Below are 15,583 nucleotides of genomic sequence, written 5' to 3' on the forward strand. Positions count from 1 at the left end.
GGTCATGGCGGGTAGATGTCTATTCTTGGGCTCTCTTGCCTGAGAATTATTTTGAAAAACAAGCACCGTCCAACAAGTTGCCTGAAGATTAGCTGCTATGCCTCACAGCGGGCAGCTGAAATGTTGGAGGTTCCCAAAGTCAAGGATGGTAAAAATTCAAAGGCATTTGAAACAGTGAGTTTTAGGGCCTAAGACACACAGATATTTTTGAGTGGAGGTTTAAATCCACCACCTCCCCACCTCCCAAATTAGCCCAAATCACATTCCGTGTCTTGCCTCATGTATGCAGAAAAGTGACTTTTATCAAAATACTAGCAACTAGGTAACTTTAAAATGTTGTCTCTTTTCTTTTGTGACACATGTATGTCATGTGTAGTTACTCTTTAATATACTATGAGAAAAATCATCTTTGCTATTCTGATAAAGCTCAATAGATAGTGGCATGCATATCAGTTAACATTTAACTAGGACAGCCTGACTGTTCAAACAGGTCTGCCTGCCAGGATCTTTGGACCCCAAATGTGGAGCCTATCACCACGAGTGGAAGTTAAGGTCAAGTGAGGAAAACGGTCAACACCCAGCCAGGGACAAACCCACATGAGATATTCATTTTCTGTAAATACTGCATTCAGGGATTGACACTCCACTACTACGGCCCACATACAAAGCACTCAAAGTGCTGATAGAAGAGTGACACTGTGACAAGCCAAGTTTTTGTTAGCTAAAGGGGGTGGGATTTGACTGATGGGAAAGCCAGATTATTAAAGAGAATACAAACTTGATGTGATCTTTTATGTTACAGAAATGAATCAAAGAAAATCAAACTCTCGACCATCATTAGAACTCTTCTCTTGCCTCCGAAGTTCAGTCAGTTGGAGATTTCTTTTACTGTCTTGGGTAGGTTATAAATTAGCCAGTGCTAAACTATTTCAAGAACCCTTAGGTCTCATGTTCAGAGATAAAGGAAAATGTTTCCTCTTTATTGGGTTTTTCATCCCCTGAATTTTAATTGTGCCTGACCAATCTTCCTCCTCTTCTGAGCATTCTTTAACCTAATCTAGTCACACGGATAAATCCACTGCACTTCTAGCATGCGTCAGAGTTGACATGGTTCAGAGAAACACAGACACTCTGTGCGGGAGGACAAGCAGCTGCCCCCTCCCCAGGCAGCACAGCCCCTTCATAACTTCTTGGCCCAGAACCAATCCTCAGTTCCGTGAAAAGAAAAACAAGATAGGTGAACACTCACGCAGAGGATTGGACAGACACTTTTATCTTGCTGCTTTCACTAGAGGACTTGACTTTCATATATACTCCAGTGACTTCATCAGAACTTGTTAGGAAGTTAAACGGTGCTCAGTCAGCACTAGCAGCCTGGCCTGTGAGTCCAAGCTGGAGAGACAAGTCACTCAGCACACTCTTAATAAGCCTTTTCCCATTAACATAATTATTTCTTGCTCAGTTAAAATAGAAGTGGCATTTTAGCAAGTCACAGACAAGACCAAATGGCCCTGAAACCTTTAAAGCACTCTGAGAACAAGCGCTACCACTTTATGTGCAAATTATCATGCGTGAAACAAGCTCAGCAAGTTTCATCAGTAAACAAGCATGCATGCCACCAGATACAGTCACCAGAGGCCCGAACATGAATTTTAATAAGCTCTTTCTATATTTACTCTGATCAACAGAGCTATCATCTGAAATCTGCACTCTCAGCACCTCAAGTGATAAGGAAGTGGCGCTCACCTTGGCGCACACGTGTCAGCGAAGACAGCGGTCCACCTCCACCACTTGAAGAATTTCAGAATTGAGACTGAGGGTTGAACACTAAAAGTTTCAGAATTTTAAGAATTAAGTCTGCCTGCCTTCTGACAGCAATGGCGTCCCTGGGAAGAGAACATAAAGGGACACCTCTCTGGGAGGCAGGTAAGTGTGGGATGCACTTGGAAGGCACACTGGGGCCTGCTGCAGTCGTTCCTGGCTGACAGATGCAACAAAGGCTAAGTCCCGTGTCTGGCACGCCCAGGCTCAGACCTGAGAACCTGTTCACAAGGAAGCCTGGTGATCAGACAGCATTATAACACGTCCGTCCCCTTCCACAGTGAACACCAGTCCAGTTTCCCCACACCTCCAGTCTATGCTGCTTTCCATCCCGTTCTACAGTGAACACCAGTCCAGTTTCCCCACACCTCCAGTCTATGCTGCTTTCCATCCCCTTCTACAGTGAACACCAGTCCAGTTTCCCCACACCTCCCGTCCACGCTGCTTTCCATCCCGTTCTACAGTGAACACCAGTCCAGTTTCCCCACACCTCCCGTCCACGCTGCTTTCCCAGGCCTGGTGTTAGCCACTCAGACAGGCCTGGGCCTCTCTCCCCTTTTATGAAGGCTTTGCCCCACTTGCCCTGCTACAGGGAACTGGACAGGGCTGGTGTGTCCAGCTCCTTCCCTTACAAAAACCAGATACAGACTGCTAGGGCCAGGAAGCAGAGGGTAGTCTCCACCCCACCCAAGCCATTTCTGGGGTCCATCCTGGGGCACCATTTTTTCCTCTTCCTGTGTCAACAGGCAGGTCTTTATTCACCAGAGGACCAGGCTTCTCTGGTGGGAGGTGGTCTTAACAGCACAATGGCATCAAGCTTCCTGTGGGCTTCACAAGCTCTTGGGCCTTGACTCTGATTGGACTGATTTTTTTTTTTTAACCAAGAGATTTTATTGGGGGGCTGCCTGAAGGGGAAGAAAAGGAGAAAAGGAGAGGCAGAGAGAGGAGAGGAGGAGGGCAGAGGACAGTAGTGTGCTCCTGGCCAAATGTCAGGAGGTTGCCTGATGGAATCAGTATGGAAGAGTTTCTTCTAAAGTCCAACACACAATGATTTATTCAAGTGAAAGAGGATGGGGTAAGAATGATTCCCAAGTTTTCTTTTCACTAATTTTATTTATATTAGGTAGTTTTCACTCAGACTATCTATCAATTCATTTTTCAGGTTGAGATGTATGCGTGTGTCTGTTCCTATGTGCATGACCACTTAGAAACTTTATTTGGTATAATTTCACATTTTTTTGGTATACAGAAGTAATTTTATTTTCTTAATGCAGCACAGTAGACATACAATCAATATTATTTCCTAGAATGTGCAATATATAAATTATTCACATTAAAAAATTAAGAACGGAAAGCCTTATATGCAGGAAATATTTAAAAACATATACCTAAATTTTAACCTGTTTTTTGACAATATATGCTACTTGCTTTATAAATCTGAATGAATTTAACATGATACACATTGGCATGAAGTTTACATATGGGTCCATTCCAGATGCACAACACACTACAGGAGCAACTCGCTCTTCCCTTTGGTCACTGAGATTCCATGTGCTGAGGCATCAGAGTGGATCTGAAAGATACTTCCAGAAGTGCATCTATCACACTGGCATAGTTAGAACTCTGTTTCTTCTATTCTCCTTTATATCGTGGGGGCCTTTTCTCTTTAAAAGCAAGAAGACCTTCAAGTCTGTCTTTTGTTGGGATGGTCTAAGGAAAAAATATATATTTATACCAAAATGAAAACACAGCAGTAAAATTTTATCAAACAGTATCTAAGAAAACTAGTCAGAAGTTCATTCTAAAATTTTGAAATCTACTAGTTATTTCAACAATTCTAATTGTGTGACCAAACTGATTTTCATTACTTCAAATAAGTTTTTTTTTCCTATTTCAAATGGACTCAAAAATTAAAAGATTACTTTTTACAGCAGCTTAGGTTTACCAACAACAACAACAACAACAACAACAAAAAAAAATCAGAAGGCAGAGCCCCTGTACTCTCCTAAAGCTGTGCCCCAGATTCCTGTTATTGACATTAGTGTGTTAAACTTGTCACATGTGATGAATCAATCCTGGTACGTTATTACTATTAACTATGATCCATTTCCATTAAGGTTCACTTGTGTTGCCTGCTGTAAGGGTTTTAACAAATACAATGCCAGATACTCTCCACGACAGTATTATATAGAAGTTTCAATGCTAAACATCCTCTGTGCTGTGCCTATTCAACTTTGACCTCTGTCACTCAAAACTATCTCTACAGCTTTGCCTTGTCATTGAATTGGAATAACAGAGAAGCTTTTGTAGATGGAATTCTTTCACTTGGCTATATGCATTAAAGGTCTCTATATACCGTCTTACTATTGGATAGCTCCTGTCTTTTTACTGCTGTCTAATATTCCACGGCTAGATGTACTTGTCTGTCCATTCTCCTACTGAAGACTTACATCTCGACTGCTCCTGTGTTTTGGCAATTATGAATAAAGCTTGGTGTGCAGGGTTTCGTGTGGACGTAAGTTTTCAAATTATTTGGATAAATAATCAAGAGCATGACTGCTGGATCATACAGTGAGAGTATATCTGCCCTACAAAAACCTGCCCCACTGCCTCCCAGAGTCTCCGGATCATGTACACACTCGGCAGCAATGACCGGAGCTTCTGCAGCTCTCCATCCTCACGAGCAGCTGGCACCCTCAGTGTTTAGATCTGAGCCATTCTAACAAGTTGTGCTGGCATCTCAGTGTCCAACCTGCCATTTCTCAGAAATCGGCATCATTTCTCTGATTTTCTGTCATCTGTTTATCTACCTTGAACAGGTATCTATTTAGCTTTTCTGTTCATTTTTAATTGGGTTGTTTATATTCTTGAATCTTAACAGTTCTTTGTATATTTTGGATACATCCTTGATATCATGTTTGAAAGATTTTCCTTCCAGTTTGGATCTCCCATTCTTTAGCAGTATCTTTCACTGAGCAGGTTTTTAATAAAGGCAATGTCAATTTTTTTTTCTTTCATGGACTGTGCTTTTCAGTGTTGTAACTAAAAAGTCATTGCCAAACCCATAGAGCATAAAATTAAATTCTCTTCTGCAAGTGTAAGAGTTTCTCATTTTATGTCGAGGGTTCCAATTCATTTTGTGAGAAGAGCAAGGTCACTGTCTAGACCTGTTCTTGTCCTGTGAACATACAGATGTTTCTGGACCATTTGTCTTCAAGAATTCCTCTCTACTGAACTGCTTCTACTCCTGTATCAAACCATCAATTGGCTACATTCGTGGGTCTTAATTCTGTTCCTTGTCTACCTGTTTGTTCTGTCACCATTACCACAATGTCTTGAATTCAGGGAATGCCAGTCTTCCGGCTTTGTTCTTTGGCAATACTGTCCTGGTTATTTTGCACGTTTGGACTTCACAAATGAACTCTAGAACACTTTGTCAAGATCCATAACATAATTTACTGGGAATTTCATTGGGATTGTGTTAAACGTATAGATCAAATTGGGAAGAACTAACATTTTGACAACAACTGAATCTTCCTAACTATGAACATGGCCTGTTCTTCTATTTATTTGGATCTTGGTCTCTTTCAGCAGGGTTTTTGGTTTTATTCCTATACCTTTTGTATGTTATTTTGTTAGATTTGTACCTAAGCTCTTCGCTTTTTGAGTGCTGATGTAAATGGTGTTGCATTTTAAATTTTGAATTCCAATTCTTCTGCTGATATATAAGGAAAAAATTGATTTTTGGATATTAACTTTGTATTGTGATATTTTGCTGTTAACCGCTTATGAGGAACTTGTTTAGATGATTTTTGGGGATTTCCCACTTAGACAATCATGTCATCTGTGAAGTTTTATTTTTTACTTCTCAATATGTACATCTTTTATTCTTTTTCTGCATTGGCTAAGACCCCCAATAAGATGCTGAAAAGGCACAAAGGGGGGGGTCATGCTTGCCTTGTTCTTGATCATTAAGTAGGATGTCAACTTTCTGTAGATGTTCTTACCAAGTTGAAAAAGTTTCACTCTGCTCATAGTTTGCTGAGAGTTTTTATCATAAATGGGTAGTGAATTCTATGCTTTTTGAGCATCTAATTGATAATAATCATATAAATTCCTTCTTTAGTCTACTGACATGATGGATGACACTGATTTTTTTCTTATGTTGAACAAGATTTGTATATACGAATAAATCCCATTTGGTCAGAGTATAATTCTTTTTTCAATTTACTATCATCAAGGAACTTTTCATTTGTTTTGGCCATACTCATATGAGAGACATTTGTGGATCCTTCTCCTTTCGTGCTATGTCTTCCTCTGATTTAGGTATTAGGGTAACTCTGCCCTCACTGAACAAGTCAGCAGTGTATCGTTTGCATCTATTTTCTGGAAGAGATTATGAAAGTGATATTTCTTCTTTAAATGGTCAAATGTGCTTTACATACACGTACATATACATGTATATATGAGACTGAGGATTTACTTCACTCTGGGAATTACTCAACAATGACAGCTAATTTATATATTCAGAGCAACACTCTAGATACTGCTCCTATTAATAACTCTACCAGGTTTAATAGGATCTGATGTAGTGTCCAACTCTCAGGAAAGGTAGAACAAAATGCTATTGCTTTTGAGATGCCCTTAAAGTTATATCTCTTGGGGAAAAGAAAGAAATAAAAACATTTCCTTCTTGGACAGAACTACTAATCTGTATATAAAAAAGAACCGTATAATTTCATCAGTGAACTGTCAGTGGGCAGGAAAGAAGGCTCAGACTTCAGAAAAGCTCATGAGTCTTCCACACCACTGCTGCATGGGAGGCACAAGCCCACGGCCGTCTGCTGCCTCTCTGGACTACAGTGAGAAGCAAAGGCCACATGCACAGGAGACAGGGCAAGCCTCTGAGACGGCCACTGCCTGAGCAGCACTAACTGGTTACTGTATGGGTTTTCTGAATTATGCAGAGTCTTCAAGTCTGTTCAGCAGAAGCAGTAGTAGAACTTGGTAATAGTCAAAGAGTAGAAACAACTAACTTCAACCCATTTGTATGATTTTGAAATGAGAATAAAGGAAATCTTACTGAGTGATATATACTTCATTTGAAATACCCAGAAGATGAATAATTGGGAAGGGTGCATCCTTACTGAATTTGTGATTACATTACATACCTGGGCATAACATGCTTCTTCTATGGCTAATCCTGTTACTAAGTCAACCTGAGGATAAAAACATAATTCATTTCAATAGAAGTAACTTTGCAAAATATGGTACAGTTAATATAAATTCAAATTAAATAACCCTATCCCCCCAAAACAGAATCTTTTGATATAGTGCCACCAATCAGTACATGGCCACTATGAGAGACCTGAGACCAGGCTTTCTAGGTTCAAATCCCGACACTACCACTTGGGAGCTGTATAACTTAGAAACGTTACTGAACCTCTCCATGCTTCAAGGGGCTAATCATAGTACTCACCAATTGGGGTTGGGGGTGGCATACTGTAAGGATTAAATGAGTTAATCTAAGTGAAGCCTTCATAAAGCACCTAATAGATACAAGAAAGCCTGTCACACGGTAAGGGCTATGTAAGGTGTTTGCTATTAGTATTGTCACCATCATGAAAGCACCGGGATAATCCAATCAAATACCTGCAAATTTGTGAAGCTGCATTTATTGCAAATTATTACAAATTCCATCTTTTTTTACTGACATAAAGCCAAAGAAGATATAGTGCCTCCTGTGCCTACAAGGAAGAAACACCTTTTTGCAAAATTCCTGTATGTTAGCCAAACTACAAAGTCTGTCATTAAAAGTCTGAAGTACATGAGTGCCTGCACTACTCCTCCCGCCCACTCCCCACAGCTCAGGAACCCCACTCCGGAGTCATGTCCCTGGGGCATGCCCAGCACACCCTACAGAAGACATACTGACAAGTCAAACGTGGAAGAGAGCTTAGAGCTGGCAATGTTTTTCATAATGTGATGCTGATGCTCAGAGTATACGGAATGTCTTTTTCCTTTGGTTTTCTATGAAATGCTAGTCAGTGAATCTGTCTAATTAATGCAATGGCAAAAATAACTGACATATCATAAGTTGCACAGCATTGGTGAAATTCTGAATTTTGTGATTATAATACGAACTCAACAATAATCACAGCAAAATGAAATCAATGATGTAGCCTAAAGGAACCTTAGAATCTTTCAGTAATAGTAGCGTTCAAACAGCTATATTTTGGAATATTAAACAATAACGTTGAAGTTGGGTGCAATGGCGCACGCCTGTAATCCCAGAGAGGCTGAGGCAGGAGGATCACAAATTCAAGGCCAGGCTGGGCAATTTAGCAAGACCCTGTCTCAAAGTAAAAATACAAAAGGGCTAAGGCACAGTTCAGTGGTTGAGTGTCTCTGGGTTCAATCCTTAGAACCAAAACACGAAAACAAAGAAAGAACCCTCTAAAAGTCTAAACATGTTCATTTAGATTAATCTTCACTACTCATTCTAACAACAAACTTGAGCATTAAGGAACTTACCTCCATCCCTTGATTAATTGCTAGTTTTGCCACTCTCATTGCAACAGGTCCCTAAAATTCAAATTAAACAAATTTTACTTACTATTTATGCAAATTATGTTGTACACCTTAAGTAAAATTCAGAAATTCCCATTGATAGATACATGGCATGGCCAACAACAGTTATGAGCTACTAGATGAAAAATTTCTTTTCTGAGCTTTGCAAGGTCTTAATTAAACAGCAACTATAACAACTGTGTTGCATCAGCAAGTTATTTAGAGGCCACAGTATTCTGTTACGGCAAACTTTAGATCCCTGAAGGCAGCAGGCAGTGACATCCAGCTGAAGGCTCAGTGTTCTTCAATATTCTCCCTAGAGGTCACGTAGGGAAAGAAAAAGGAAGTCTTTGGCTTAATATCACACTAACTAGCAGTTATGACTGAAATTAGGGCTGGCAACCAGCCTGCTGCCAGGATAGGGTGATATAGTGTCCCTCGAAGTGTGTATCTCTTCTCCCTAAATTGTGGTGATGGTGGGTGAACACACACACATGCTCTGAGCAAGACTCTCACCTTGATGGGTGTGCCTGTGTCACACTGGAAGGAGCTGGTGGGCACCTTCTGTGAGAAGGACACCATGACTTGTGTTTTCTGGAAGCCAAACTCTTACCAAACTATCCTATGAAAAGCGTACTCCCCAGATGGAATTCAGTTCTTCAATTTCATTTTGAATTTCTAAAATATTCAAATTTATTTACAGGTAATAAATGTGAATTTGTAGCTTATTTTGAATTGAATGGTCTTCTGAATTAAAATACAAAGTAGGCTCCAAAAAACAGGTGCAACAAAAGAACTCTAAGGAGTGAATGGACAAATGCATAAAAATTGCCATTTATTCTTTTCTAGGGGTTTCTAATATCAATTTGACCCATCTAAATTCTCCAGAAATACTGATTATAGAAGTTTTTTCATTATTTGGAGAGTGATCATTCAATAACAACGTAACAAATACAATAAAGATCACTGCATTCAAACTTGTTTGGTAAATTGTATATATAGTTTTCACGTCACAAAGTCATTCAATATCCCCTTATACATTTGTTTAACTTGGAGAAAATTTACTTTTAACCACTTAAGTTCTTAGAGGAGTGTCCTTCTGAAGAAAGGTGAAGAAGCCTGCCTGAGGTAGTAATGGAACTCTGGCTTCCACAGGAACAAAGGCGGCTCACTGTCAGATCAGCTATAGCAGAGGGGGAGGCAGAGGGGGCCAGCCGTGCTCAGGCAGGTGGATGTGCACAGTGAAGAGCATTAACTGCTCGAGGCTTACAGGAGAAAAGGCAAGCTGGAAACTAAGGAGTTCAAGAGCCTCCTCCACGGAGCTACGGAGCACAGAGCCACATATCGGGTCATACAGTGCCATGAATAATCAGAATCTGAATTTTCTTGGATGCACTCCTCGATTTCAACTCAGATATACCTTGGTCATAAGATTTCCAGCCAAGGAAAGTCATTAAACCAAAATTTAAACTATTACTTTCCCTGACACTTGTACCTTTAATCTGTCTTTAGGCAGATAATTCCCTAATATTTGGGGGAAATACCAAGGTTATAATGAAAGTCTCTTTTTAACAGCAGTAAAATCTTTTTATTTGCTCTCTCTCCTTCAATTTAACAAGCACCTGGCCTCTACTGATAAAAGGCTCCGTGTTACCTCACACAGGGACTAAGTTAGAGAAGAGCTCTTCCCTGAGACAGCCGGTTGGCTATAAGTTGATTAGGAGGGACCATCAACACCTGAAGTGTGGCCCTGTGTGACAGCTCTGGGGATGAGCGTATCAGAGTGGGGCAGCACCTCATGCTGAGGTGACGAAACCCTCTGGGAAGTGGAACTCTGGGCAAATGTGGGGGGCATGTGCACTTTTGTGAAAAGCCTTCGTGAGGTTTCTAAAGGATCGATGGCCCCAACAGGTTATAAATCCCGTTTGAGGTAAGTAAACCAAATACAGAGAGGAACTTATTTTGACTCCAGAAATGGCTGGTTATGGGAGCTATGAAAGTTCAAGCTCCATGAGGGACAAAGAGATTCTGACTAATCATTTACACAGCAAAAGGAGACTCTTTCTCTTAAGTTTAAATACTTTAATCTGTGATTTCAGACCAAAGGAACATTTGAAAACATACACCTGGTGACAGAAAAAAAAAAAAATCCCTTAAAAAGAAGCCATCAACGCACGGTTCTTAGTGTTTCTCACGTACAGTCCAATAACCGCACATGTGATCCAGATTTTTTCATGTACTTGTGAGGATCATACAGCATACAGTAAAGCCGCGAAGCAATACCCGAATTATCAGAAAAAGAAAGACACACGATACAGAAAACTGCAGCTTCTCAAGCAGGTCACCCAAACAGAGCCGTCACAGTGAAAGCCCAGTGAGATCAGTCTCCTTGCTTATTAGGAGAGACACTTTGATGTTTGGCTCTCTTTACATGTACATACACACGAATGGTGTCACAGGCGCCAAATGCTGTTCATATGAAATATGAAAGTGAAATTAAAGCGTGGTCACAATATCACCCTTGGATTATCTTCAAGTTCTGGTTTTAATTCTGAAGGATCTTAACTTCATATCTGTCAAACAAGAAATGTTAACCTGGAAAGTCTGCCAATGACACGCCGGGTGTTGTTTCAGTCTTTGTGCTATGAAATCATCTAAACGGAGGAGCAGAGGAACTCTAGTCAGAAGTACCTGAGGTAGAAACTCTCTGGCCAGGTCCAGGGCCTTTCTGTAGGCCGCATCCCCCTCCTGGTTCTGCTCTAGGACATGGCTGATCAAGCCCACTGCTTTGGCTTCTTGTCCATCAAGCACTCGTGCAGAGAAGATGAGCTCCTTGGCTAGAGACATCCCGATGGCCCTTGGTAATCGCTGAGTTCCCCCTGAGGGTTAAGAGAAGAAAGGCAGGCAATCGTGAGACACCTTTTCATTTTAGCACTTCAGTGCTTCATTTGTTCATTCATTTACACAAATAAACCAGGGCCAGAAGTTTTTAAGTCAAAATTAGGCACTGGAAACTACTTCAAAACAGAGCCCAATTTCTCAGTTTACTCAATTAATACCACCACCAAAGAACTTGAGGGTTTCACATCATCAGCAAATGACTTTGGTACCGCAAATACTGCTGGTGTACTCCTGACTCCAATCCATAGTGACCACTATGTCCTGACCACAGGCAGAACGAGAGGGGACAAGGAGTACTGTCCAGGGGTGCACAGCCTAGAGAGCAGAGTCCTGACGAGATTGCAATCACCTTTCAGCTTACCAAATTCTTAGGAATTCAACCCTCATACTTTTAAAGAATTCTGTATGGTGAATGACTTATAAAGTCATTTTAATTAAGTAAAAGTAAAGACAGACAACCACTTATGAAGTGCAGCTTTGCCCTGCTGGCTCCTCCTCACCCGGGCACCCCTACCTCTCAGCTGTCAGGAAATCCACTGCGTGGTGCGGTCAGAACCATGCCTCTAGATTCGACTTTGCCATGTAGCTACTTTGGACTTTATGAACTGAATACCTCCTCAACTCCAAGGAATGAAGTGGCATGATTCAGGGTAAAATGAGGAGAGGAGTTCTGCAGCCGAAGAGGCCTGCTTTGATGAAAACTGGGTAATTCATTCCATCCATCTGCCTATTCCCTAGAATGGCTCCTAGTGAATAGGCCAGGATCTCATTAAACAGAAGGTTGGACAAAAACAGGTAATCCAGATATAGCCTCCATTTCTACTGTTAAGAATATGAAATAGCCACAACATTAGGATTTGTCTATGACTTACCCTTAAAATGGCTGCTGGGCTGCCCAGGGCTCATGTGGCCAAGAGGCAGAGGAGCAGGTGACTGCCAAGTTTAGAGGAGGAGATGACTGGATGGCCCACTGTCTATGCAAGCTCACTTGGTTTTATCTGGCCTACAAAAGTTTAAGCTTTTTTCCCCCACAATAGTTACCAACACTCAAAAACTGGATGCATGATTTTATCCCAAAAAAAAAAAAAAAAAAAAAAAATTAAATAAATAAAATAAAAAACCATTTCTACTTGCAAGTCAGCTGTGCCACCCTTTTTGGTGTAATGCTCTCTAGTTTGCCTCAGTCTCCACCATGCCCTACAAGCCATCTTCAGAAAGAACTTAAAAGGCATATTTGTCTTCAATAATGAAGTATATTCTTACATGCTCAATAATATGCAATTAACAGTATAGAACTTAAGATGCTGTTCTTAAACCACAATAAGAATAATGAAATATAAGTATTTTTAAAAAAAAACTATCTCAATAAACCAGTACAGGATTGACATTTTCTATAGACTGTTTCATATATAAATGAGTGATGCTTCTGTAAAATGCAGTTATTATTGAGTGTTTAAATTGCTCAGGCAGCTAAGAGATAGTACTTGTATAAAATGTAGCAGAAAATATGTCTATAAAGAACAAAGCATTGGCAGTTTTAAATAGTAAAGAGTGATACTGCTCAGCACAGCAAAGACAGGTCTGGGAACTAATGAGCAACCTGCAAGGTAAAGACAGTTACCCACGGTATCTTCAACAGCAGCCGATTAGAACACAGATATAAACAAATAACCCAGATAACTACATTTACTCATTAAGCTGCTGAAAATTTTGATAATGTTCATAATTCTGATGATAGTCATAATGAGCATGTTTAAAAATAATTACTCCTGGGTTCTGAGAAAGTTGAATGCAGACTGGTCAAAATTAACAAACGCAACCCTCCCTGTTAATGTCACACTTTACCCAATTAAACTTTTAACATTTTGAAAGTCCACAAACCTTATACCCATTCATCATATCATTCCTCTCATATGACCATTCTCCAGGAATTAGAATTTTGCAAAGACTTGAAAGTGGCAGTTATGTAGATGGAAACTAACATTATGAAAAACCACCCCCTTCAAATGAGTAGCATGCAGCTTTCTGCTCCGCTCCACAAAGCAGATGCACCACACAACAGTGTGTAGGAGCTGGGGCAGGGCAGGTGAGAGCCTGGTGCTGAGGGAGCATTCTGACTCACTGAGGACAGAACATCACATTGGCTCACAAACCAGCACTCACCCAAGACTTGGCCTTTCCAGGTGACATTGCAAGCCTTCTCTTTGTCATATGAATGGATTCACACAATATTTGTCTTTTGTGACTGGGTAATTTCACTTAGCCCAATGTCCTTAAGGTTCAGCAGTGTTGTAGCATGTCAGGATTTTCATTCTTTTTTTAAGGTTGAATAACATTCCATATGCATTTTGTTTGGGTTGCTCTCACCAATATAGTAGAGTTTTACAATTTAAAATCATTTTAACCAAAATATAAAAACATAAATATTGTATATATTTATGGGATCCCATGTGATATTTCCATACATGCATACATGTCATAATACTTAAATCAGGTTAACCACATCTGTCTCATTCAACATTCAAATTCCTTTCCTTTAGCTTTTTGAAATGTACAGTACGTAACTATTCTCTATAACCACCCTTCAACAGCACAATGGAACTCTGGGCTCCTATCCAACTGACCAACCTTTCCCCATTTTCTCTTTCCCCTTCTGTTCTCAGCTTTCAGTATCCACCGCTCTACTCTCAATCTCTATCATAGACTGATGGTTTTGGATTTTTATATGTGAGTGAGATCATGCAGTGCTTGTCTTTCTGTGCCTGGTTTACTTGAGTTCATATAATGATCTGCATTTCTTTCCATGTTGTCATGAATGACAGGATTTCATTCTTTTTTGGTGGGGGAGGGATGACCAATATTCAGTGGTATGCATGTACCATTTCTTCTTTATCCATTCGTGAGTTCACGGACACTTAGGATGTTTCCATTTCTTGGATACTGTGAATACTGACACAATAAACACGAGAGTGCAGACATCTCATCATCATACTGATTTCATTTCTTGCAGATATATGCCCAGAGGTGGAACTGCTAGATCATAGGATGGTTCCTATCTTTTGAAGAACCTCCGTAGTGTTTTTCTATATTCCTTTTCACCAACAGTGTGCAAGGCTGCCTTTTTCAACAGGTCATTCATGGCAACATGGAAAGAAATGCAGATCATTATGTGAACACAAATAAACCAGCACTTACCTTTTGTCTTTTTGAGAACAGTAATTCTTACTGGAGGTGGTATCTCACTGTGCTTTGGAGTCACACTTTTCAGATGAGTGAAGTTGGGCATTTCTTCATATACCTATGGGCCATTTGCAGGTCTTCTTTTGAGAAATGTTTTCTTGGGTCTATTGTTCATTTAAATAACTTCATTATTTGTTTTTCGTTTTTGTTTTGCTATTTTTTAAAGTTTCTTATATAGTCTGTATATTAACCCCTTATAGGAAATACAACTTGCAAATATGGTCTTCCATTCTGTAGGCTGTCTCTTTATTCTGATTGCTTCTTTTGCTGAACATCAGGCTTTTAATTTGATATAATCCCATTTTTCTACTTTTGCTGATGTTTCCTGATTCAAGGAGTCTTGGCAATTCCAAAGTCCTGAAGCAACTTCCCTATATTTTCTTCTAGTAATTACAATTTCAGGTTTCACACTTAAGTCTTTCATCTATTTTAAGTTGACTGTTGTAACTGGTAAGAGACAGTTTCATTCTTCTGCATGTGGATATCCAATCTTCCCAGCACCATTTACTAAAAAGACTGTCCTGTTTCCAATGCATGTTCTGAACATTTTTTGCTGAAAACCAGTTAGCTGCGATGTGTGGGTTTACTTTTGGCCTATCCTGTTCCACTGCTCTGTGTGTCTGTTTTAACATGCTGTTTTGATTACTACAGTTTTGTAGTATATTCTGAAGTCAGATAAAGTGGGATGCCTCCTACTTTGTTCTTTTGCTCAAAATGGCTTTGACTATTTTTTTTGTGGTTACATCTATTCTGAGGCATTTGTTACAAATGAGACTGCTTCCTTGATTTCTAGTTCAGATACTTTGCTACTGAGGTACTAAAAAATGACTGATTTTTACACGTTGATTTTGTATCACGAAATGCTGCTGAATTAATTATTAGTTCTAACAGTCTAGAGTCTTTGGAGATCATGTCATCTGCACACAGTGAATATTGGATTTCTTCTTTCCAACTTATATGCCCTTTATTTCTTTCTGTTGCCTGACTGATCTGGCTAGGACTTAGAGTACTATGTTAAATAAAAGTATTGCAAGTGTCTTATCTTGTTCTA

The 15,583-nt window shown here is 39.9% G+C and overlaps 1 protein-coding gene across 3 annotated transcripts in view; it reads right to left on the reverse strand.

Moving 5' to 3' along the window:
* Positions 1 to 2,914: 2,914 nt before the first annotated feature.
* Positions 2,915 to 15,583, reverse strand: part of Auh (AU RNA binding methylglutaconyl-CoA hydratase) — a 157,472-nt gene continuing 144,803 nt past the window's right edge. For all 3 annotated transcript variants that reach the window (XM_076836965.2, XM_076836964.2, XM_076836963.2), the window contains 4 exons: positions 11,083 to 11,270; positions 8,356 to 8,406; positions 6,993 to 7,040; positions 2,915 to 3,531 (listed from right to left, as the gene is read on the reverse strand). In XM_076836965.2, coding sequence (XP_076693080.2) covers positions 3,454 to 3,531; positions 6,993 to 7,040; positions 8,356 to 8,406; positions 11,083 to 11,270 — 365 coding nt within the window. In that variant the 3' untranslated portion in view covers positions 2,915 to 3,453. The remainder of the gene's footprint in view (positions 3,532 to 6,992; positions 7,041 to 8,355; positions 8,407 to 11,082; positions 11,271 to 15,583) is intronic.

Source organism: Callospermophilus lateralis, chromosome 17 (genome assembly GCF_048772815.1).
Source record: "Callospermophilus lateralis isolate mCalLat2 chromosome 17, mCalLat2.hap1, whole genome shotgun sequence".
Taxonomy (NCBI): domain Eukaryota; kingdom Metazoa; phylum Chordata; class Mammalia; order Rodentia; family Sciuridae; genus Callospermophilus; species Callospermophilus lateralis.